This window comes from Tiliqua scincoides, chromosome 9, assembly GCF_035046505.1.
Source record: "Tiliqua scincoides isolate rTilSci1 chromosome 9, rTilSci1.hap2, whole genome shotgun sequence".
Taxonomy (NCBI): Eukaryota; Metazoa; Chordata; class Lepidosauria; order Squamata; family Scincidae; genus Tiliqua; species Tiliqua scincoides.
Window position 1 is genome coordinate 9,881,939 of NC_089829.1, and position 24,306 is coordinate 9,906,244.

Genomic DNA, 24,306 nt, shown 5'->3' on the forward strand with positions numbered 1-24,306 from the left:
TGGGCGCCAGATAGGCGTTATATAGGTGTTAGGTGCTAGATAGGTTCTTTCAATATAAGTAAATACTACATGCATCACAGTGATGTTTTACCTTTGCAGGGTTGCAGGCCTGTGTATTGCACTGTGTATTGGAAGTCTTGCCCTAATGAGGAGAATAAAAAGGAACATAAACTGTGGCAAAAGAAATGTAAGAAGGTGATATGGGAGGCCAAGCGAGACTATGAGGAACGCATGGCCAGCAACATTAAGGGGAACAATAAAAGCTTCTTCAAATATGTTAGAAGCAGGAAACCCGCCAGAGAAGCGGTTGGCCCTCTGGATGGTGAGGGAGGGAAAGGGGAGATAAAAGGAGACTTAGAGATGGCAGAGAAATTAAATGAGTTCTTTGCATCTGTCTTCACGGCAGAAGACCTCGGGCAGATACCGCTGCCCGAACGGCCCCTCCTGACCGAGGAGTTAAGTCAGATAGAGGTTAAAAGAGAAGATGTTTCAGACCTCATTGATAAATTAAAGATCAATAAGTCACCGGGCCCTGATGGCATCCACCCAAGGGTTATTAAGGAATTGAAGAATGAAGTTGCAGATCTCTTGACTAAGGTATGCAACTTGTCCCTCAAAACGGCCATGGTGCCAGAAGATTGGAGGATAGCAAATGTCACGCCTATTTTTAAAAAGGGAAAGAGGGGGGACCCGGGAAACTATAGGCCGGTCAGCCTAACATCCATACCGGGTAAGATGGTGGAATGCCTCATCAAAGATAGGATCTCAAAACACATAGATGAACAGGCCTTGCTGAGGGAGAGTCAGCATGGCTTCTGTAAGGGTAAGTCTTGCCTCACGAACCTTATAGAATTCTTTGAAAAGGTCAACAGGCATGTGGATGCGGGAGAACCCGTGGACATTATATATCTGGACTTTCAGAAGGCGTTTGACACGGTCCCTCACCAAAGGCTACTGAAAAAACTCCACAGTCAGGGAATTAGAGGACAGGTCCTCTCATGGACTGAGAACTGGTTGGAGGCCAGGAAGCAGAGAGTGGGTGTCAATGGGCAATTTTCACAATGGAGAGAGGTGAAAAGTGGTGTGCCCCAAGGATCTGTCCTGGGACCGGTGCTTTTCAACCTCTTCATAAATGACCTGGAGACAGGGTTGAGCAGTGAAGTGGCTAAGTTTGCAGATAACACCAAACTTTTCCGAGTGGTAAAGACCAGAAGTGATTGTGAGGAGCTGCAGAAGGATCTCTCCAGACTGGCAGAATGGGCAGCAAAATGGCAGATGCGCTTCAATGTCAGTAAGTGTAAAGTCATGCACATTGGGGCAAAAAATCAAAACTTTAGATATAGGCTGATGGGTTCTGAGCTGTCTGTGACAGATCAGGAGAGAGATCTTGGGGTGGTGGTGGACAGGTCGATGAAAGTGTCGACCCAATGTGCGGCGGCAGTGAAGAAGGCCAATTCTATGCTTGGGATCATTAGGAAGGGTACTGAGAACAAAATGGCTAGTATTATAATGCCGTTGTACAAATCGATGGTAAGGCCACACCTGGAGTATTATGTCCAGTTCTGGTCGCCACATCTCAAAAAAGACATAGTGGAAATGGAAAAGGTGCAAAAGAGAGCGACTAAGATGATTACGGGGCTGGGGCACCTTCCTTATGAGGAAAGGCTACGGCGTTTGGGCCTCTTCAGCCTAGAAAAGAGACGCTTGAGGGGGGACATGATTGAGACATACAAAATTATGCAGGGGATGGACAGTGGATAGGGAGATGCTCTTTACACTCTCACATAATACCAGAACCAGGGGACATCCACTAAAATTGAGTGTTGGGCGGGTTAGGACAGACAAAAGAAAATATTTCTTTACTCAGTGCGTGGTCGGTCTGTGGAACTCCTTGCCACAGGATGTGGTGCTGGCGTCTAGCCTAGACGCCTTTAAAAGGGGATTGGACAAGTTTCTGGAGGAAAAATCCATTATGGGGTACAAGCCATGATGAGTATGCGCAACCTCCTGATTTTAGGAATGGGTTAAGTCAGAATGCCAGATGTAGGGGAGGGCACCAGGATGAGGTCTCTTGTTATCTGGTGTGCTCCCTGGGGCATTTGGTGGGCCGCTGTGAGATACAGGAAGCTGGACTAGATGGGCCTATGGCCTGATCCAGTGGGGCTGTTCTTATGTTCTTATGTTCTTATGCACTGGTGTGCAAATGAAAGGATCTGTTGCAGGTCATTTCTCTGCAGGCAACACACTCTCCCTGGCCTGCAGAGATGCATTTATTGCCTGCCCATCACTGTTGCATCGCCTGACAGCTCCTGAAGGCATCTTCCCCCAAACCCACCTGATTTTCTCTGCATGCCGTTTGGGGGCGTTTCGGGTCCTGGCTGCTTCTCCAGACCGCCTTTCATTTTGCCCCCAGCAGAGCTGCCCCCTTGGAAGACAGTCCCCCACTCGGAATCCCGGCCCCCCCAGTAGCCAGTCCGGCTGGTCAGCGGGCTTCCTCGCAGGGCAGCGCGGCCGGCACTGCAGCGGGAGAGCCTCCCCAGGAGCCAGTCCGCGGAGGAGGCTGCCCGGGGCTGGGGATGCCGCCCGGCTGGCTGTGCGCCCCCCGCCCGGCTGGCGCGCGACTGGAGCGCGCCCGGCTGCGTGGGCTGTCCTCGGCCGGGGCGGAGCGGGCGGGGCGGGGCCGGCGGCGGCGAGGAGCGGAGTGGAGGCTCAGCCCAGCCCAGCCCAGCCAGGCTCTCCGCGATGGCCACCGAGGAGCTGGCCGGCAAGCTGAGCCGCCGCCTGCAGGTGGGCGAGCAGGACGGGCAGCCGGAGCAGGAGCAGGAGCCGGAGCGGGAGGAGCCGGAGCCGGCCCTGGACAGCGGCGCCGACGGCGAGCTGAGCGCCAAGCTGCAGCGCCGCACCGACCCGCAGGCGCAGCTCTCGCCCGCCCGCCGCGTCTTCAGCCCCTACGCCGAGTTCCGCGAGTTCTCCCGCCGCCAGATCAAGGACATGGAGCGCCTCTTCCGACAGTGAGTGCGGGCGGCGCCCCCCCCCCCCGCCCACCGCCCGGCCTGGCAGCCCCTGTCTCTCCCGCCCGGCCCGAGCCTCGCTCAAGAACGCACTCTGCACTTGCTCAGGGGCACTGTCATCTTTTGCACACCGTCTGGCCTGGCAGCCCCCTTTCTACCTCCCTCCCACCCCCTGAGCTTTGCTCTCTCCTAAGAATGCACTCTGCACTTCCTCAGGGGCGCTGTTGTCTCTCACACAGTCTGGCTGGACAGCCTCTCCCTTTCTCTCTTGCCCTCCCATCCCTGAGCTTTGCTCTCTCTTAAGTATGCACTCTGCATTTGCTCAGGGGCACTGTTGTCTCTCGCACAGTCTGGCTGGGCAGTCTGGCCCTTTCTCTCCCCCCCCCGCCCATCCCCAAGCTTTGCTGTCTATTAAGAATGTGCTCTGCACTTGCTCAGGGGCATTGTGGTCTCTCACATCCCAGGGGCTGGATTGTGGGTGCAGTTGGATGCAGTAGAGCCAGCCTCATGATGTCCAGGGGCCTTTTGGAAAGGGAGATGTGTGTTTTGCTGGGGGGGGACGACGACTCATGTGTGCCCCAACTCCAGGGAAGGGAGCCTTTGGGGTTACTGTAGGGAGGTGATGTTGGAAGGACCCTTCTCTGCTGTGGTGACAAAGGCAGTGCTGGGTTTGTGGTCTTGGGCAGGAATCGGAATGTAGCATTCACATCTAGCACTTTCTGAGTGTGCAAAGCATCATGTGTGTGATTTTGATGCTGCTGAAGCTGAGAGGGAGCCCTTGCCAAAGGTCTCCCATTCAGAAGTCCTGCTTCATGCTCTGTCTCTTGACTGCTGTGCTACACTCACTCAAGTGAGGGGGGGGGGCAGGAAGCCGGGCCAGGGGCCCTTACTTCAATTCACAAGCTCCATCCCCTGTCACTTCCTAATTTCAACTGGATCACGCCATGCACTTCTCTAAACAGCAGCCATGGAGTGATGTCCCTCCTGAGGGGGGGAACACAGATCTGGGGCCTGAAGGGGGATGTTGCCACTGCTTCTTGGAAGGGACCCACAAGGGCCTCTTGTCCAGCCCCCTTCCTGTAGCAAGAAATCCTCCTAGAGCACTGCTGTCAGCCAGTGACGGCAATACTGAGCTAGATGGACCAAGGGTCTGACTCAGTATGGCAGCATCATATGCACTATATACAGTATTATGATTGTTCCCTATAAGGGTGGTGAAGTCAAGAGGGAAGACGGCGTGTAAAGAAAAGACAATACAGAAGATGTCCACTGTTTTCCTTATTTTTGAAACTGCCCCCGGTCCCGTCCCCCCCGCCCTGTTTTGAACAGCGAGCTTTGCCATACTTAGGTAGGGGCAGAGAAGACAGGCTATTGAAGTTTTAAAATCTCAATAATTCATCAAGTAAGACCAGCTGTTTCTGCAATCAGCACAGCAAATCCTGAGGTTTTTTTTGTACATATAATGTGGGACTCAGAAATACCAGGGGTTGTTTTTTTCCACTCCTTCAGGAAAACATTCAGACCAAAAATATAAAGGGGGGGGGGAAATGAACTCCTTATTTTTTTTTTTTCAAAAAAAGAACAAAACCAAAAAAGGGAAGCACGTTTTGAACTTAACCTGAACCAGGTTAAGCCCAAGAGCCTATTTTGCCATGTTATTCCTTGGCCCTGGGCTGGGTCTGAAATGGAATGAACATGAAAGAGTACTGTGGGCATGTGCACTGTGCCCTTTCTAGAATTGCAGCCTGCTCTTTCGCATCTGAGGCTAAGGACTAGGGTTTCAAGGTAGACATGACCTCTTCTGCCAATACAGAAGGCATTTCCTGATGGAATGTCTTGGTGCTTTGGAATGAGTTGATGTCCACTACTCTAAAACCCCAGGGAGAGAGTCTCTTCCTTATTTGGTGGCTTCAGGTATATCCTGTCCTTCCCTTTTGTATCTTCACAGAAGATCTTATATCCTCCCCTGCTTTCTGCAAAAGCTCCTTCTGCCTAAACTCAGCTGCAATACAGTTCTTGGCTCCCCCTGTTATCCCGCTGTGGCACATTCCTGCCAGGATCCCCATTTGGGGTCAGTCTCCGCAGGCCAACCTCCCTGGGCTTGCCCTGCAAGAATTGTTGTATGCGTTTAATTCCAAAAAGTTCCTGCAGGGTGCCGGCGGCCAACTGCCAGGGCTGATGTTTGAGCATGCATTGCCTAATTAAAAGGGAAAGTTTCTGTCTCCCCAGCTCGGCAAGGCTGCGGTTTGTGCAGAGATGTGGGCTCCAGTCTGCATCCCTCAGTAGAAAACATGAGAAGAGTTCCTGGAGGAGGGCAGACTTTGCCAAGTACTTGCTGAACAGAACCTGCATGTTTAGCAGCAGTCTAGCTCGGAGCACCAGGAGCACAGGGGGAAGGCCCTTCGCTTGCATGCTTTTCTTGTGGGTGTTGGAAGCGCCTGGGTAGCTGCTGTTGGGAATGGGATGCTTCCAATTTCATCCTGCAGGGCAGTTCATCAACAATACAAGGCTTGCATGTGAAGCCACAGACCCTTGATCCGTCTAGCCATCAACACTGACTGGCAGCTGCTCTCCGGGATTTCAGGGTCTTTCTCCTGCAAGAGATTGAACCTGGGACCTTCTACATGCAAAGCCTGGGCTCTCCCACTGAGCTGCAGCCCTTCCAGGCCTTGTTGCGCACTCATAGCTGCTGCTCTTATGTGGGCTTTTTGGAGAAGACAAAAAACGTAGTTTGCTTTGAGTCACTGGCCTCTTTTGTAACCACTTCCCCCCCTCCCCACAGTCTCCTTCCTGCCCAGAGACTCCTATGCTGGTTTGCAGTGTAGCTGAGAACAGGGAAGTGGCTCCTGCCTGTCTTCTCATTGGCCTGCTGGGGCTAGGATTGGCCAAGTATGGACTCAAGGAACAATCTCTGATAAGCACACCTCTTCCTGTCGCTTTGGTGCTGAAAGGTGGTTTGCAGAATATCTGGTGTTTGGAAGGCTGTGGCAACCTTCAAGTGCAGAAAAAAAGATCAGTTGGCAATGCTTGTGCTTGGCAGAGGAGCATAAGCAAAAAGCATAAGGAGAGTCCTGCAGGATCAGAGCAAAGTGGGCCCTTCTAGACCAGCATCCTGTTTCCCACAGTGGCCAACCAGATGCCTTCTGGAAGCTTGCAAGGGGTGCATGAAAGTGATGGCTTTCCCACTTTGTCCCCCAGTTACTGGTGTTCAGTGGTATACTGCACCTGAATGTGGAGGTTCCATTTTGCCGTCATAGCAAGTAGCTATTGAAAGACTTATCCACATATTTCTCTAATCCTTCCTTAATATCCTAAGGGTCAAAACTGCACGTGTGTAATTTTGCAACATGAGAGAGGAATTTGGGGGGGGGGAGGTGGAGATATGGCAAAACCATGGATTGGAGGTAGGGGAGCTGAAGTTTTTTGTCATTTAGATGTATGTCTAGTTTGGCCTGAAGCCAACAGTTATTGCCATATCCTGTGGCAATGAATTCCATGAATTAAATATAAATACTGTGTGAAAGAGGTCTTTGTTTCATCAGGCATGAATGTCCTGCCATTCAGTTTCATTGGGTGACTGTACTACGTATTATGAAAAAGGATGAAGTGCTACCATAGTAGATATATGTTCTTCAACCTCCATCATGCTCCCTGTCCTCTCCCCAGCATCTTTTTTTTTTCTTAAACGTAAAAAATGTTCTTTGCTACTTCAACTTTTCCTTCTAGGGAAAAATAGGTCCCTTCCCCAAGGAGACTACAGTGTGACTCAGAGCTGTAAAAAGCCATTCAGCTGGGGCAAGTAGGAGGCAATGTGGAAAAGTTTTGCTGTGGGCCAGTGCCAAGGGGAGGTTGGGGGTCGTGTTTTTCTCCTGAAATCCAGCTTTTATTCTCTTCTGAATCTGGGACAGACTCAGAGTTTGCACCAGACATCCTTAAACGTTTCCGTTTATTGAGACTAGTTTGCCACCAGTTTTAAAATCAAGAACCCTTTGTTGTATTGTCGAACCAAGGTCCATTCTGGCAAAGAGGCTGCAGTTGCTTTTTGCGACAAAAATCTAGAGCGAGTGGTTTTTTGCAACACCTAATGACTTCTTCTGAAGTTGTGTCATTCACAACGTCCTCCAGGCTGTTCTGTTGCAGCAGAATCAAGGACAGCTGAAATGCCTTTGCAAGCTAAAGTCTTGCCAAGCAAAGAAAAAGAGAGAGAATATGAGGGAGAGCAAAAGTGTGTGTGTGGTTGTGAACTTATGCATCCAATAAACTTGAACAAGTTTCTTTAGCCCCAGACTGATGCTTTAAGAATGCAGTTGAGCGCAAGAGGGCCACACATGGGTGTAGCTGCAGCAGCATCTGGTGCGCCACAAGCATGGAGTGCCCTGCTGCAAGATGTGGGGTTGACCACTTGCCTAGAAGGGGATTACACACCGTCATGAAGAAGGGGAGGTCTATCAATGGCCATTAGCCATGGAACCTCCAGCTTCAGAGGCACTGTACCATCAAATGCCACTTAACTGGGAGACAAACAGGAAAGTAAGTCCATCACCTTCATGCCTTGCTGGTGGGATTCACAGAGCAATCTGGTTGGCTGCTGAAGGAAAGGGGCTTGATGGAGCTCTCATCCCCGCAGGCAGCTCTCTTTGTATTTTCCAGCAGGCCTGAGTTGCTTCTCTGTGAAGGACCCATCCCAGGTGGGTCTTTGGATTAGTTGGTTCTTGGATCAACGTTGCAGACAGTATCACCTAGCGGTTGCACGGCCATCTGCAATCCATCAGTTCCCAGACACTTTCCCCTCTCCCCCCTCCTGTGTTTTTCTTAGGATGGAGTAAGAAAGTCCAGGCAATTTTTCCAAATTGTCCCTGTGCTGGAGAGTGTTGACAGATGTTGAGCAAAGCACAGCAGGAGTGTCGTCCACTAGATCATTCATCAGGAATAGCAGTTAAAAAATATGAGGCCGCTCTGGTTTTAGACAGGCGGCTGATGAGGTCCCTGGAGCCCATTCATCAGAGTCCCAGCTCCGCAGATGCCTCCATCCTGTGCATGGGTTGGTGTTGCTGGTGGGGGACTCTGCGCTTGTCTGCCTGTGGCTCTTGGAACTGGTCACTGCAGCAGCAGGCCGTCCCTGGCCCAGGAGTGAAAGTTGGATGCTTTGGACTGCAGCCTCAGACACCCTTGTACTCCAGCCATTCATTTTTGTGACAGCCAGGACCATTCCATGTCCCCATCCCTGGGGCAGAATGTTGCCCCTCTCCTGGTTGGTGTGGTGAGAGTACAGCTCTCTGTCCCCCTCCCACATGGTGGTGTAGCAGCAGTGGTTACCACGCCACACCACTGGGTAAGGGGGAACTGAGCATATGGGGGAGGAGAGGGGGCCGGGAAAGCAGCATGGTGCCTGCAGAGGGAGGCAGCATCCACTAAGTTCTTGTACTGCCACCTGAGGCACCATGAACATCTCGCCCTATGGAAGGGTCGGCCCAGATTGTGGGTGGATCATTTCCCCCATAATATTAAGCTAACCTTCAGCCGTCAGTGGCCTTTTTGTATCGGACTTTCATAACATAATTCTGTTAGTCCACATAAGGAACCCTCTGAAAAACACACAGTGCCACATTTCATGAACCAAAATCTGAGATCATGCAGCTTTGCTCTTCTAGAAGGCCATTTTTGACGGGTAGTTCATTGTGGCAAACTTGAAACCTTCTTCTCGGAGCTGTCTGAGAACTCAAGACAGGAGAGTCAGGTTTCTTTTCTTCCTGTCTCTTCATTCCCATTCATTTGCCTTTTCTCTTCCCTCTGTTGCAGACTGTTCCTTTTCTGTTATTAACACCATGGGGGGGGGGGAGTGTGCATTTGCCCACACATGTGCAGCGAAGGGGTCCCAGTTGTGGCTGGTTCACATCTATTTTGCTTGCAGCTAGGTACTAAAGTTACATCTTTTCAGCCACACAAGTAAGAATGGGAGAGGTTGGCCTTCCAAGGAGTCCGCCCTGTACTTCTGTGTTTGCTGTGAGTGATCTTAACCTGTCTCCTTATTGGAAGGCGAACAGCCCTGAGCTGTTCATTGAGAGACTCAACGGGCAGCCTCTTATGTATATTGCATCTCTTTGCCAGGAGGAACTGGCTCCTTCCTCTGGCAAAGGCATAGTGCAGTGACCCATCCCAGAGGAGGCTGATGGCAGCAGTGATCCAAGACCTCTGGGCGCTTTATCTAGGGTACCAAATGCTGCCCCCAGCCCATTGCTGCCTCATCTGCTACCCTCCTCCTCCTGACTCTGGCAATTGTTCTCCTCCTGCACTTGCTGCATTTGAAGATAGTGTGTAAGAGGAAGTATGAAGAGAGGAGTGGCCTAGAGCATCTCCCTAGTCCAACACTATTCTCCACACTTCTTCCACTCCATTTCTCTCTTTCTTTTTGAATTCAGAGCAGGAGAAGGTGGGTGGGGATCCTGTCAGTCTCCCTGAGTCGACTGCACCAGTGAGCCTCACCAGGCCGGCCCTGACGGCAATCGAACTGAGCTCTGTTCCTCCAAGAATTTCAGTGAAGCAGATGCAAGAGGCATTGCCAGTGAATCATACCCAGTATAAAACCATTTCTACACTGCACTATGGTTGAAATGACATTATTGGATGTGATCCAGGTGGGTTTTATAATAGGTTTTGTCACACAGCCAGACCTAATTCATTATACAACTTGGTTGAAGCTGTAAACCGATACAATAATTCACACTCTAAGAACGAAAAAAGCAAAGGTCCAAGTAATGACTTCACCCCACCAGCAAAGGAGCCATTTCCAGCCACGTCGGCTTATTGCAAAGACGCTGTGTGTGAACTGCCCAATGCCAGGATGGGATGTGCAGGTCACAGGAAGTCGTGTTAAAGGGGGAGGATCTTCAGTCTGATAAATACAGGACCAGAAGGTACCAGGTGTGTGTGCTGCTGCCCAGACTGGCACTCGAGAGCCCACACCTCACTTCCTGTACCACCTATGTCCTTCTCCTACCAATCTGTGAACCTGGCAGACTGAGCTCTGTGCCTTGAGAGCACAGCAGTTTTCAACCATTTTTGTCTTGTGTCACACTGACAAGGCACTAAAATGATCAAGGCAACACCATCGGTTTTTGGACAATGGACAAGGCACACCACACTGCAGGTGGGGTGGTCACATCCCCCAATGGCCCTACTAATGTGACCCTCCCCCAAACTCCCCGACACACCTGCAGACTATTCATGGCACACCCAGTGTGCTGTGTCACACCAGTTGAAAATCACTGACCTAGGCTGTAGCACCCACCTTCCTGAGCAACCTGTCAGCCAACCCTCAAGGTCCAGTCCCTGACTAACAGACCCTATAAAACCTTAGCTCTTAGTCCGAGCAACAGCCCAAACAAACCTTAGCTCTTAGTCCTTGCACCTTTGGTGCAAAGGCCCTGCTGAAGCCCTTGCTCCCTGCCCCTGATGCTGGGGCATGAGGGATCCTCCTAGAGGAGGAGAAACCGAACTAGAGGCATCCCAAACCTGGCGGGGCTTTTGCCATCTCCTTAGTTTTCTGCTTCCTCTGCTAGCCAGTCAGATGTCTCTGCACAGCCCAGAAGTAGGGCAGGAAGGTAGCAGTCCTCCCTACAAACTTCATTCTCATCTTCTGCCATGATAGTAAATCCCAGGGATGAATTCTGCATTCTTTTTTTAATAGCCAGCACCAGATTTTTTTGCATGGTAAAATTTGGAGCTCTGTGATGAGGGCGAAACGTCACAAGCTCTTCCAGTGCAGGAAATTTGTAGCGCTTGGTACCACCCGAGGGAGGGAAGTCCGTGTTCCTTCTCTGTCCGTCTGTCTCCTTTTGGCAGTAAAGCTTTCAGGGCCTGCTTGCCAGTAAGCTAGAACCTGGAAGGGGCTCTGGTCACCCTTCTGTGGGTGATGAGTGTCGCCACTGCTATCAGATCAGGAGTGCGCAACTATCTGACGATTGCAGATTCCCACATCGTATTTCACAAACACCGCAAAGATGCTGCGTCATCTCCCGCCTGCTGGAGCAGGCTAATCTTCGCAGCCTGGCTGCTGGCAACCAGCGAGCAAAAGATGCTGGTGAGCTCTTTTCCATGCAGGATGTACAAGCGGGAGCCTGGGCTGCTGGGCTCCTCGCCAACCCACTCGTCATCCTCATGCAGGGCTTTGTGTCGGAAATGACTCAGAGCTTGTGTGTACCTGCAAAGGTGAGCACTGGTGACTTGCTCTCTTCGTGGCCTGATCATAGGGGTGTGATGGGGGAGGGATGGGATAATCCTGTGGCAGTTGAGCATGCCAGATCTTAACCCCCTCCCCATTTTTATGCCCACCATGGACCAATGCTCTTTTCTCCTTTATGGCTGGCGTAGATCATAGGTGATTGGACAGTCTACGGGAGGGGGATGTTAAAATTTTTTTACTTAGCTCCTGCAAGCTGTCTGATTCCTCCCCCCCCACACACACACACATACACCTTAGATGCAGCACAGCCTCCATTGGTGCGGCTGCATGTCATCATGTGGGGGTAGGATTGGACAGTTAGCAAGAGCAACTGACTGGGCAGGGCTGCCTGCACACCACATTATTTCCATCTCTTGAAGTCTTTTCCAGTCTTCCAGAGTAGTTGAACTGAAATATTTGATTAGGGAAAAAAGGAAACAAAGCACACTTAACTGTGGTTTGTAAACATCATCAGGCCAGTTCAGATGCTAAGAGACTGGAGCTATGAATCAGGACATCCCTGATTTGAATCTTGCCTCGACTGTACATCCTCTGTGGTTAAAGAAACTACCTGGGAAGCAAATGGAGGAGCTAAGATGTACATGTGCCACAAATGCTCACATTCTAAGAACATAAGAACATAAGAACAGCCCCACTGGATCAGGCCATAGGCCCATCTAGTCCAGCTTCCTGTATCTCACAGCGGCCCACCAAATGCCCCAGGGAGCACACCAGATAACAAGAGACCTCGTCCTGGTGCTCTCCCCTACATCTGGCATTCTGACTTAACCCATTCCTAAAATCAGGAGGTTGCGCATACACATCATGGCTTGTACCCCATAATGGATTTTTCCTCCAGAAACTCGTCCAATCCCCTTTTAAAGGCGTCTAGGCTAGACGCCAGCACCACATCCTGTGGCAAGGAGTTCCACAGACTGACCACGCGCTGAGTAAAGAAATATTTTCTTTTGTCTGTCCTAACCCGCCCAACACTCAATTTTAGTGGATGTCCCCTGGTTCTGGTATTATGTGAGAGTGTAAAGAGCATCTCCCTATCCACTCTGTCCATCCCCTGCATAATTTTGTATGCCTCGTATTCTGCACCATACGAGGATAAACAGTATCGTCCAAAGCTGGCCACTGTCAGGCAAACTGAACAATTGGCCTGGAATGATTGATTTTGGAATCCTTGTCCACCTTATAAGGCCTGACAGCTGGATGACATAGGTTTCATTTTGACCACTAACGCGTTAGGTTAGTGCCTGGAAGGTACCTTGGATGACCCCACAGTAAATGTGAGAGAAAGCAAGAAAGCACAGGTACTTTCAGGGCTGCCCATCTAGATAAAGGGTTGGAGCTCCTGTCTCTGATCTCCTGGGGATGGCAATAACAGACATCAAGTCTGTTGACAATAATTGTCCAGCTTACCGCCCCCCCCCCCCATCTCCACACTGTTCCTCTGGGTTGACCCAAAATCTTCCAGCACCTGACTCAGTGCATCCAGTACAGTCTCCTGATGCAGCAGCCTTTGCTCTCCAGATTCCTGGGTTTGAAAAAGGCTGCACTCCACACTTCCCTTCCACTCCTGTCTTCCTCTTTTGAATCTTTGGAGCTGGAGGTGGAAGAAGAACAGTGGAGGCCAGCAGCTGGATGAAGGAGTGGCCCAACAGGAATGGCCCACTCCTGAGGCAACCGGCAGGAGTGTTTGACCTCAGACAACCAGTTTCATGGAGAGGCCGGCCCTGCCCAAATCTGGATCCTCTGTGGTGCGTGGAGCTGCTGCAAAATCTTCTCAGTGCTCATTTGCTCCTGCTCCCAGACTGCCCCGGTGGGAATCAGAAATGCTTTGCGGGGTTGTTTTTCGTGGTTGTCTCTGCAATCAAGCACTGGCGCAATACAAGACAGTTGCTGGCACCAGCAGAAAGCTGCAGGTCCTTCGGACCAGTTTCCCAACTCTTTCCTGGTGTGAGCAATTTTGTAACCTGTATCTAACTTTAATCAGCTTTATGGGATAATCGGGCAGATTAATCTTGCGTTGTCAGAGAGCGAGCGAGAAGCTTGCGGCACACCGGAGGAGGGCCTCTTCCTCCTTCGCTCGGGCAGCTGCCAACCGACTGAGCATTAGTCACTGATCCGAATGATATTGGAGGTTTCTGTCTGCTTAGAAGCGCCAGGCAGTATGTGTCGTCGTATCAGTGCCTTAGAATACAATGAATGCACATGAAAGCAGTGTGTGGCATCGTGGCTGAGACTGAGCTGCAAGTCAGGTCTTTCTCAGGTTGAGCCTGTCTCTGCTGTGGACTCACAAGGTAGCCTTCTCAGGCTGCTGACCCTACTCGGAAGAATCCCTCAGCGCACCTGCTCCCTATGTGGCAGGGGAGTGGGACTGAACCCCAACCTGGATGTCTGGGTGCTGCTCAGAACTGCGGGCAGGAGGACCTGTGACTGATGCTCCTGTGAAGCTGGGGGCATGCAGATATTGGAGCAAGCCCAGTGGGTGGGATCCCACCACCCCCTTCATGTGTAGTATATGTTGTGTGTTGGAAGTGTTGTATGTATACTCTGTTTTCTCTATAGCTCAGTCTTTGCAGGAACAATAAGAAGATAGGATACTGTAAGGCTTAAAATAAGAAATGTGATTATTTCACACTTCCTCCTCTTTTCTGTTCCCCTCTTTGAATCCAGAGAGGAGCCTCACCCTTCCACACTAATCCACTGCCTGAGGCACTTATCCCAGTCAGCCTCATAGATGAGCCAGCCCCTGCACACTGAAACACCTGCCTTTTTTTCCCACTTGTCCATCCCACCCTTCCTCCAAGGAGCTCAGGGTGGTGTACATAGTTCCTCCCCTCCTTTTGGCCTCACGACAACCCTGCGAGGTAGGTGAGGCTGAGAGATGATGACTGGCCTCTCCCAGGCACGAATGGCATTTCCTCCAGAGAGGATGGGGAAAGACGGTCTCTGTTTCAAAGACCGATTAACAGGTTTTCTACTGCTTGTTGGAATTTTGTGACGGAAGCCAAGTGATGGAAGCTGAATGCTGCATCTCCCTGCAGCATTAAGAACAGCCTTTCTGTGAAGGAGTGTTTTGGGAGACCATTAGAGTTGACCTCAAGTGGACCACAAGCCACCAGATATCCCATGGGGGCCTTGGGTGTATCCTGGCAGACACAAGCAAACCACTTTGGTGGCAAACAGGAGTGTATAAAGACATGATTGTAATAATAATGCTTCTCTTGGGCACTGTTAGAGGTTTGCTGTTTATTGTCAGGAGTTGGAAAGGAGATCAAAGCTGATTTTAGCAAGCTGCTAAAATATTGTCAGCCTTGTCTTCGTATGTTCTCCCTTCTTCTAGAACTCCTCTAAATCTCAACTTTAAAATATTATCAACTGGTTCATGAAACCAACTGAGATGGTTGCCTCAGTTTGCAGACTGGCCAGAGTGCCCAATGCATGACCCATTCACTTCTTCCTCCTTTCCTGAATGTGAAAAAGAAGAGGGGAATAGAACAGAAGATCAAGTGTGGAGAAGAGGAAAGACTGGCACTCTGCCTAGCAAACCACTCTCCTCTCCTCCATGCTTCCTCTTCTGCTCCATTCCCCTATTTCTTTTCAAATCCAGAGAGTGAGAGAAGGACACTTGCAGCAGCTTACAATGAAGTGGCTTACAGTATGACATACATGGTTCTCCTGCCTCCCATTTTATTCTCACAATGACCTTGCAAGGTAGGTTAACCCAAGAGAGAGCAAGTGGCCCAAGGTGAGCTTTATGACTGAGCAGGGATTTCCCTGGTCCTGTCCAATACACTGGCTCCATCACAACAATCATGCATCTGTTCACAGCTTGGGAGGGGGTGGGTGGGCAGGACCTGATTCCTTGCATGATGTGGTTGACCCCATATTAGATGTGGTTGACCCCGTATTAGGAGAAGTGGAGCCTTCTACTGTCATTTCCTGCATGGCTCAAACCTGTTTCTATAACCTTGAGGACTAGAAGCTTCAGGTATGCTCAAAAAAGTAGCACCAAATGTTTGATACTAAGGACTGGTGCCGCATGGATGTCCGGTGCTGTCTGCCAAATTTGACACAAAATTCCAAGGCTGGCCTTTATTATGGGCTGAGCTGTCGGCTTTGAGGTTTTAACATGCCAAAAACAGGATGTGCCAGTTTGGTGGCGGGTGCCACCTCCGCACTTCTTGCCTGCTAAGGAATCCCCGTTTGTTGGTTTAAGGGTTGTGGACTTTCTGATAAGATTGACTTGGAGTCAGAATGCAAAGAGAGTCCCACCCAGTTTCATAAACAGGCGAAGCTTTCCCTCTGGCTTCCCCTTGGACTCTGGATCATGAACTACCTCGAGGCAGCCCAGGGATGCACTGTGCAGGGGCTCTGGCCTTGAACCACAAAAGGACTGAGAAGTGAACGTGGAGAAGCTCAGCAACATGAGTAGAGGGGATCTTGATGGTGTTCCCCCCCCCCCCGGACTTTGATTGCTTCCTCCCAAAGGATTTCTGAGTAATCTGGAATCGTGGCACATGCCCTCCAAGATGGAGTCTGGGGTTCAGAATGGAAGCTACTATTTGGACCAGTGTGACTTAGTGAGGCACATGCACGCAGGTCTTCTCAAGCAGCACAGCCAGCCCAAGGCCTGCCAATGGCTGTGACAGCATGCCAAAACCTATTCCCCCCCTCCTTTTTGTGAAACCTTGCTGCATCAAACTCCTTATGAAAGAAAAGGGGAAGTAGAGAGGAGAGGAGAGTGGTGGACGAGAGTGTCAGAGCACACTTCCTTGCTGTGAAGCCTTTGGCTGAAGATTTTAGTCCTCTTCCATATCCAGAGCAGACATTAAAGCCCTGAAACCACATTTGGTCACAGCCTCCATGCTTCCTCTTTATTTTCTCTTCCCCGCTTCTCATTGAGATATAAACTGTAAGTTCCTTGGGGCAGGTTTGGGAGGGTAGCAACGGTAAACGACATTCTGATATTGTCCATATGCAAACTCTGTGTACGTTGGCAGTAGGATATAAATAATTTTGAATATGTGTGTCTTTTCTGTGAAACTGCAAGAGAGAAGATTCCAGTTAGGACGAAATTGTTAATGGCAAGGGCAGTTTGGCAGTGGAACAGATTGTCTAGGGGGGTGATGGGTTCTCCCTCACTGGAGATCTTTAGGCAGAGGCTCAACAGGCAACTGCTCTAGGAAGAGATGCTCTAGGACAGGGGTCTTCAAACCCCGGCCCGGGGACCAGATGCGGCCCATGGAGAGCCTCTATCCGGCCCGCGGCCAGTCTCTGATCCCCTGAGAGCCTCTGGCCCAGTTGACCAAACACAACTAGAGTTGTGCTTGTGGGGTGGGGGAATGGGGGTCCATTTAAGTGTGTGTGCTTTATTTCTCAGGCTGTGTTGGTGCTTGGAGAAATCCTGGACATTTGAACCCATTCATTCATTCATTCATTCATTCATTCATTCATTCATTTCAGTCATTCATCTAAGTTCCATCTCTAATGTATTTATTTTTTTTAAAAAAATTTTCCGGCCCTCAACACCGTGCCAGATATTTGATGCGGCCCTTTGGCTGAAAAGTTTGGAGAACCCTGCTCTAGGAAGATTTCCTTTTACAGGCAGCGGGTTGGACTAGATCGGGGTGCCCAAACCCCGGCCCGCAGGCCACTTGCAGCCCTCAGAGGCTCCCAATCCGGCCCTCGGGGAGCCCCCAGTCTCCAATGAGCCTCTGGCCCTCCAGAGACTTGCTGGAGCCCATACTGGCCCGACTGCTCTCAGCATGAGGACGACTGTTCAACCTCTCATCTGAGCTGTGGAATGAGGGCTCTCTCCACTACTTGCTGTTTCATGTCTGTGATGCAGCAGTGGTAGTGAAGGAAACGCTGTGCACGGCCTTTTATAGGCTTTGAGCTATTCCAAGACCTTCATTCATTCATATAAGTTCCATCTCTAATATATTCATTTATGTAAATTTATTCAAATTTTAAATAGTAAATTAATTCTTTCTTTCTCGGCCCCTGTCAGAGAGATGATGTCAGAGAGACACTGTCAGAGAGATGATGTGGCCCTCTTGCCAAAATGTTTGGACACACCTGGACTAGATGATCTGTCTGGGTCACTTCCAACTCTGATTCTCTGATTCATTCTTTGTACCATGCACTTAGGTGCATTTTAGGTGCCTTTTAGGGTACAGACAGGCCCTTGCTCCCAAGGAACTTACAGTCTCAAACAGGCAAAGAGGGATCAATGAAGAAAGGGAGAAAGGAATGTGGGCTAATGTAGTTGGATGCACTTCAAGTTTGGTTACTGCTGGAAAGAAGGATTAAGGGGATAATAAACCAAAGGTCATATCAACAAGGTGGGTTTTGAGGAGGGAATTGAAGGAAAGTGGGGGAGTTGGAGCTATGTCAGGAAGATGGTTCCATGGATCATGTGGTGGGGGGGATAGGAGAGCTTCAGTTGAATGCATGTGATAGACTTAGAGGAGTGATGGTCAGAGGCAAAGATTTATCAAAGAATGAGCGAAAGAAATTAAGGAGACAATTCAGGGGCAAGTTAGGGAACCCTCAACTTCCTGAATTATGGCTTGGTGTGAGGAAAGCAATCAATCTAGTTCTGTGTCCATAAAATCTTTTTGGCATTTGTTTGATTCCATTTGTCGCCTGTTCTTTTCCCAGGTATGATGAAGGAAAAGACGGTTTCATTGACCTGACGGAGCTGAAGCTCATGATGGAAAAACTGGGAGCTCCCCAGACTCACCTGGGCTTGAAAAACATGATTAAGGAGGTGGATGAAGACTTTGATGGGAAACTGAGCTTCCGGGAGGTAAATTCCTGTTACTTTGTGGAACTTTAAAGCCGCCAGGGAGGGGTGGCAATCTGGATTGGGACCTTGGTGGAGGAATTTCAGGCCTCTCCACCATGTCACCATCCCAGTCTTCTGCCAAGGAAGCGGGAGGAGCAGAAGCTGGCACTTCACCAGATAAGGATGGGGCACCATTTGGCTCACAGCCTCAGGTGTCAAGAGGTGGTCTTGGGCCAGCTTTGGTAGTGGCAAAAAAACAAAGTCTTGTAGCATTTTGACCAGTTTATTTCAGCATCAATGTATTATTATTATACGGTTAGTCACAGCCCATGTGATAGTGGCTGGCATTTTTTAAATATCAAGTCCTTCCCGAGGACCTGGGATATTTAGAGCAGTGTTTCCTCGAACTGTGGGTGGGGACCCACTAGGTGGGTCACGAGCCAATATCAGGTGGGTCCCCATTCATTTCAATATTTTACTTTTAATATATTAGACTTGATACTACCATGGTGTGTGACTGCATTTGGGGAAATGTTACAGACTTCTACTTTGAACAAGCTACTGTGTATATTCTTTTAACAATGACAGTCAGGGACTTACTCTTGGGTAAGTGTGAGTAGGATTGCAGCCTACTGTTAAAAATGTTCCTGCTTGATGATGTCACTGCCAGTCATGACATCAATCCCAGTGGGTCCTGACAGATTCTCATTCTAAAAAGTGGGTCCCGGTGCTAAATGTGTGCGAGCCACTGATTTAGAGGTAAGTGCAGTTGGAAGTAAAGCTGCTTTTACTTTCATTTACACCTAAGGTGTGCAGGTGTTTTTATAAGGTTTATTTGGTATGGCACCTAAAGCACCCACTACAATCAATACAATTGCCTTTCCTTGCCTGAGTTGCTCCACCTCAGTCTGAAGAAGATGATGATTCTGTTTGGGGTGTGTCTGGCTCAGTGCAAGAGTGCTTGCTTTTAATCATTGAGCGTGTGCTCGCAGTAATATCATTAATATGTTTTGCATGCATAAGGGCCACGTTTCAATCCCTGGCTACGTCTGCTAGGGCTCAGGAAGATCTTTCTCTGCCTGAAGCCCTGGGGAGTAGCTGCTGCCAGTCCATGTGGACAGTGCTGTGTGAGATGGACCAAGGCTCTGACTTGGCAGAAAGCAGCTCCTGAGCTGGATTTAATCTGTCTTCAAGGTGCTCCAAGACACTTGGTTGTGGTCACTGTTTGCTTCAGCATGTCGTGTGGCCTGAACAGAGGCTCTTTTGTTAACACTGACTTTCCAATGTTGGATTGCTCTGCTGTGTGTGTGTGTGTGGGGGGGGGGGGGGGGTACATGCGCACAGGAAGCAATGGAATGAAATGCTTCCTGATTTGTATCGCTGCAAACAGCAGCTCTTTGCTGGCTGTCACAGCTGTGCCTCTGTTGATCAGTTGAGACTCTTGCCTCTGCTTCAGGACCAAAGAATCTTTCCGCCTTCCTGGTTTAAGTGTCTGTCTCCTTCTTGCTTTGAGGCAGTGGGGGGGGGAGGCTGCATTGCGGCCCAGCGAGATGACATTAGTTCCTGCTGGTTGCAGTCGCATCTGTTATCTGTTCTTTGCCTTTTCGAAAGTGCTGCCATTTCACTCTGCTGCAGGCCTGAGGTGGCCCTTGGCGTCAATTCTCGAGATGAATATGCAGGCTGCCTCATGATACACAAACAGAGCAAACACAGAAAGGCAGCCCAGTGACCCAATTGGTAGAGCCAATTCCTACCTTTGTGATGCATTCTGGACACTAAATCAGAGTTTCTCAGACTGTGAGTCAGAACGAGGTGGGTTGCGAGCCAATTTCAGGTGGGTCCCCATTCATTTCAATATTTTATTTTTAATAAATTAAAAATTGACTTGATGCTACCATGGGATGTGACTGCATTGGGGACATGTTACAAACCTGTACATTTAACAAGCTACTATGTAAATTCTTTTAATAGTGATAGTCAATGGGACTTACTCCTGGGTAAGTGTGGGTAGGATTGCAGCCTAGGATTGTTAAAAATGTTCCTACTTGATGATGTCACTTCCGGTCATGACATCACTTCCGCTGGGTCCTGACAGATTCTCATTCTAAAAAGTGGGTCCTGATACTAAATGAGTGAGAACCACTGTGCTAAATCATAGGTCTGACTGTTTTTCAACTGGTGTCTATTTTATCTTTTAAAATATTTAATTCCACCTATTTTATATAAAGTCCAGGAAGCTGATAATTAAATATTCAGAAACACAAAATAATCTAGCGGCAAGCTATTGATTTAAGTATTTTTTGAACCCTTGCCTATGTGCAGTTTACTAACTGCAGATTACTAATCCCTTATCAGGGTCAAATACACCTCAGAGTTAGTCACTGAATCAACCACTTAGGTGGGTGGCCCTGAGTCTGACACTGGCTGCAGTGGAAAAAAAAAATCAACACTTTAAAAAAGTGTTTCACTTCTGCAGTACAGGAATAAAACAGCAGCAAAAACAAAAGGGGTGTTAATAGTGTTGTGGGTTTTTTGTATATCCAGAAATGAAACAGAGATGCATATCAATTTCCGTTTCTCATTCAGTGCACTTGGGGTATAAATACCACATACCATTAAGCACTATCCATGGCACAGGGTCAGAGCAAACACAGAAGTGCAGCCCAGGGATCCAGTTGGCAGAGCTGTTTCCTGCCTGATGTATTCTGGACACTAAATCATAGGGCTAGTCTTTCTTTTTCTTGCTACCAGAATTTAGTGGCATAGCTAAGGGATCTGGCACTTGGGGGGGCCAAAAATATTTTAACACCCTGTGGGGCCAGGTGGTGATCTGAGGCCAGGGAGGCTGAACCTTGGAGGTCTTAGAAAGCTAGTGCTGGTTTTCGCTTAAACAGGAAGAACCTTTCTAAGGACTCCAGTCGGCCTTATGAGGCCTTCCAAAGCAGGGGGAGCCGTGCATGGCCTCCCCAGGCCTCTGAAAGGCACCCCCAAGGCATTGTACCCAGGGCCTCCTTAGCTACAGCGCTGCCAGGATTCTCCTGGGGTCTTGGACTGATGAAACTCACCCTTTGTTTTTGTCCCTTTTTCATCTGCCGCAGTTTCTTCTGATTTTTCGCAAAGCCGCTGCCGGAGAGTTGGAGGAAAACAGCGGCCTCCACGCTTTGGCCCGCCTGTCCGAGATCGATGTCTCCACGGAGGGCGTCAAAGGAGCCAAAAGCTTTTTTGAAGCAAAAGTAAGGAGAGGGATGGGGAGGGGGGGGAATGTGGGGTCATTGGAGGAAATGGAACTAGAGAAACAGAAATCTGCATCTTCCAATTAGTTGCTCCCCATGCCACAAGTCACCAGGCTAAGCTGGTGCTGTTCTGTCAATGAGGAGAGCATGACCACTCCCCCCCATTTCTTCAGTGCTTGCGCACCTCACTCTCCTCTCCTCCACACTTCCCCTTCCAGTCTATCCATCTTTTGCTTTTTAACACATTTTTCCCTCCTCCACACTTCCTGCTCTATTACTCTCTTCCTTTTTGAATCCATTGAGTGGGGGGGGGAGGACAGTAGAGGTGGGTGCCCCCCACCAGTCAGCTGACTGAGGCAGCCATCTCCGTCAGCCTCAGGGGCAACCCTACCCTGATTTCCAATTCCAGCTGTACTGAGCCCCTGGCCCATTTGCCATTGCAGGTGCAAGCCATGAACGTCTCGAGCCGCTTTGAGGAGGAGATCAAAGCTGAACAAGAGGAGAAGAAGCGGCAAGCGGAGGAGATGAAGCAGAGGAAGGCTGCGTTCAAAGAGCTGCAGTCGGCATTCAAGCAGTGATGGGTCTGGCCAGGGTGGTGCTTGGAGGAATGCTCCAGGCACAAGAAGTCCTAGTGAAATCCTCCCACCCGTGTGGAAGGCTGTGAAGTTGCGGGTGGTGGCAGGGGGTTCCTAGCTTCTGAACTGTGCCTTGAACAGCAGCTGATCTGCATGCTGTAAGGCTGATCTGTGAGAAGCTTGGTTTCCTGCAGATCAAGCTGCTGTAGAAGGCACAAGAGCAGGCTTCACTGGGGGCTTTCCTGGTCTGTCGGAGACCCCCGGAAGGTTATGCAGACCAACTGGAAAAAGAATAGCTTTTGAATCTGGACAGGGCCAGCCCAAATGCTTCCGGTGCCAAGGGTGGTGTGCCAAATGCTGTCCCCCCTACAAACCCAGGGGTGCAACAGCCATCACCATTCCTCCACCTCCCTCACTCCCTGGATTGGAAAAAGACAAGGGCTCAGAGTGGGAGAGGAAGCATAGAGGAGAAGAGCAGAGCAGCAGCCATAGCATCAGGCTCTCCTCTCCTTCCTCTTCTGCTCTGCTCTCTTCCATTTTGAGTCCAGGAAGAGGAGGGAGGAAGAGTGGCGGAGGCAGGTGTTTGGGTAGAGATGGGTGTCCCTACCATCCACTGCCTGTGGCAGCTGCCTTAGTTGGCCTCGTGGGTGGACCGGCCCTGAATCTGGAGCCAGTCCGGTCTTGGGCTATGCAGCCAGTCCCTCTGTAACATGCTGTTTTCTCTTGACCTGTCAATATTGCAAGTAGAAACCCCAGAGGCGCCACGTCCCTATCCGTGTTTTCCTGTGAATGGCGTGTCTGTCTGTCTGGTGGGAATTCTCCAACTTGTTGTAACCACTTTGTGTGCTCCGAGCCCGGGCCTTTTGTACGTTTGACTTGTGAATCATTTCATGTCCCAGCCGGTGTGGTGATCTCCATGGTCGTGGTTCACCGGGGCAGGGGGGGAGTGGGGAAGAAATATCCCCTCAATTCTTGTGCAGAGAATGCCTCTGGCCGCTTTTGCGTGTGCAATCTCCTCCACTTAGTAAGAATAATAATGCTTTAATGAATCACTTTAAAGTCCCTTAGCTTGAAGCTTTGCCAAAAAATAAAGTAAAATTAAAGCTACTTGGGGCAGTTTAGATAGTGGCCTAGAGGTCAAGAGCAAGTCTCTTTCCTTCTCAACTCTGCCTCTGAATTTTCCTGCGTAGCCTGTATGGTTGCCTGAACACTGACAGACCTCTGCCTGTGTGTAGTACGGGGCTTTTAGGAGGCCTGCCCAGCATACTGCCTCTGTAGAGGACAGCACAAGCCACTGGGCTTCCCTTGGTGACTTCATTTTGCACAGCACCTCTGCATCTGGTCACATGTCGCTGCCAAGAGTGTTCTGTTTTGTCTCTTCAGAGCAGGGAGTGTAGCATTTCCACCTGCAACCAGGGACAGCATTGCTTGTCCTCTTTGGGGGGAGGGGGCAGGCTGGAGTTCCTGGAAAGGAGTTTATATTGTGTTTTCACTTCCTGGCTTTTGCCACTTTTTCCTTGTTATGTCAAAGGGAATAGAGTGAGAAGAAGGATGGATGGATTTACCCCACCCAATGAACGGAGGTAAATTCCATGCGTTTGCTTGTATAGAAGGAGGAAAAAAGGTTGGCAGTGAGGAAAATGGTGGAGGGACATGACTATCCCCCTACTTCAGCCTTAGTGATCCAAAGAACTGAGGCAGGAGGGTTGTGTTCCCCTAGAACAGTGGTTCTCAAACTTTTTGGTTCCTGGAGCCCATTACACTACTAAGCAGAGTCTCAGGGAGCCCCGTTGGTGCATGCACAGAGTCTTGGGGAGTCCCAGAACACAGAGTGGTACAGCGCTGAGCAGATGGTGGTCACTTATGGTGTTCTCATGAAGCCCCTGAAGAAGTCTCAGGGAGCCCCAGGTTTCCTAGAAGCACACCTTGAGAACACTGCACTAGAACATTTTCTAAATTGGCCTGGAGCCCCTAGAATTTTGTTGCCCTAGGTGGTTGCCTACACTTCCAACCCTTCAAACAGCTTCCATACCAGGAGTTTGAAACTTGTTTTATACAAAGGACTGCATAGCTTTCATCATGCCTGTTGCATGCTGGAAGTGATCTCATTCAGCAGGAAGTGACATCATTAAGCAGGGCATGACCAGAAATAAGCACTTTCTCCTCGCTTAGGAAATGCAAATGCAAATGAGAAAACACGGAAATCCTGCTCCTATTTTCAAGGTGTGAGAGAGCCCAGTTATCATACTGGCCATCCTTTTGGCAGTGGCATCTCAGCACGGCTCAGCAGCAGTGGTGGTACTGGGAGAGCCCAAGGGCTGGATAGAGAGCTTCCATGGGCCACATCTGACCCACGGGCCTTATGTTTGACACCCCTGTTCTCCAGGTTGTGTAGTGCAACTGCTTGATGCTTTGACACACAACCACTAGGGCAAGGAAGGACTTGTTCTTGCAAGTTGCC

General features: G+C 49.7%; 1 protein-coding gene across 1 annotated transcript; it reads left to right on the forward strand.

Annotated features, from left to right (window-relative positions):
* The first annotated feature begins 2,742 nt into the window (after window positions 1-2,742).
* On the forward strand, window positions 2,743-24,028 carry EFHD2 (EF-hand domain family member D2). The gene is made up of 4 exons (XM_066636987.1): window positions 2,743-3,011; window positions 17,911-18,058; window positions 21,136-21,270; window positions 21,714-24,028. The coding sequence occupies exons 1-4, from the start codon at window positions 2,743-2,745 to the stop codon at window positions 21,846-21,848; spliced, it is 687 nt and encodes a 228-aa protein (XP_066493084.1). The 3' UTR covers window positions 21,849-24,028.
* The last annotated feature ends 278 nt before the right edge of the window (window positions 24,029-24,306 follow it).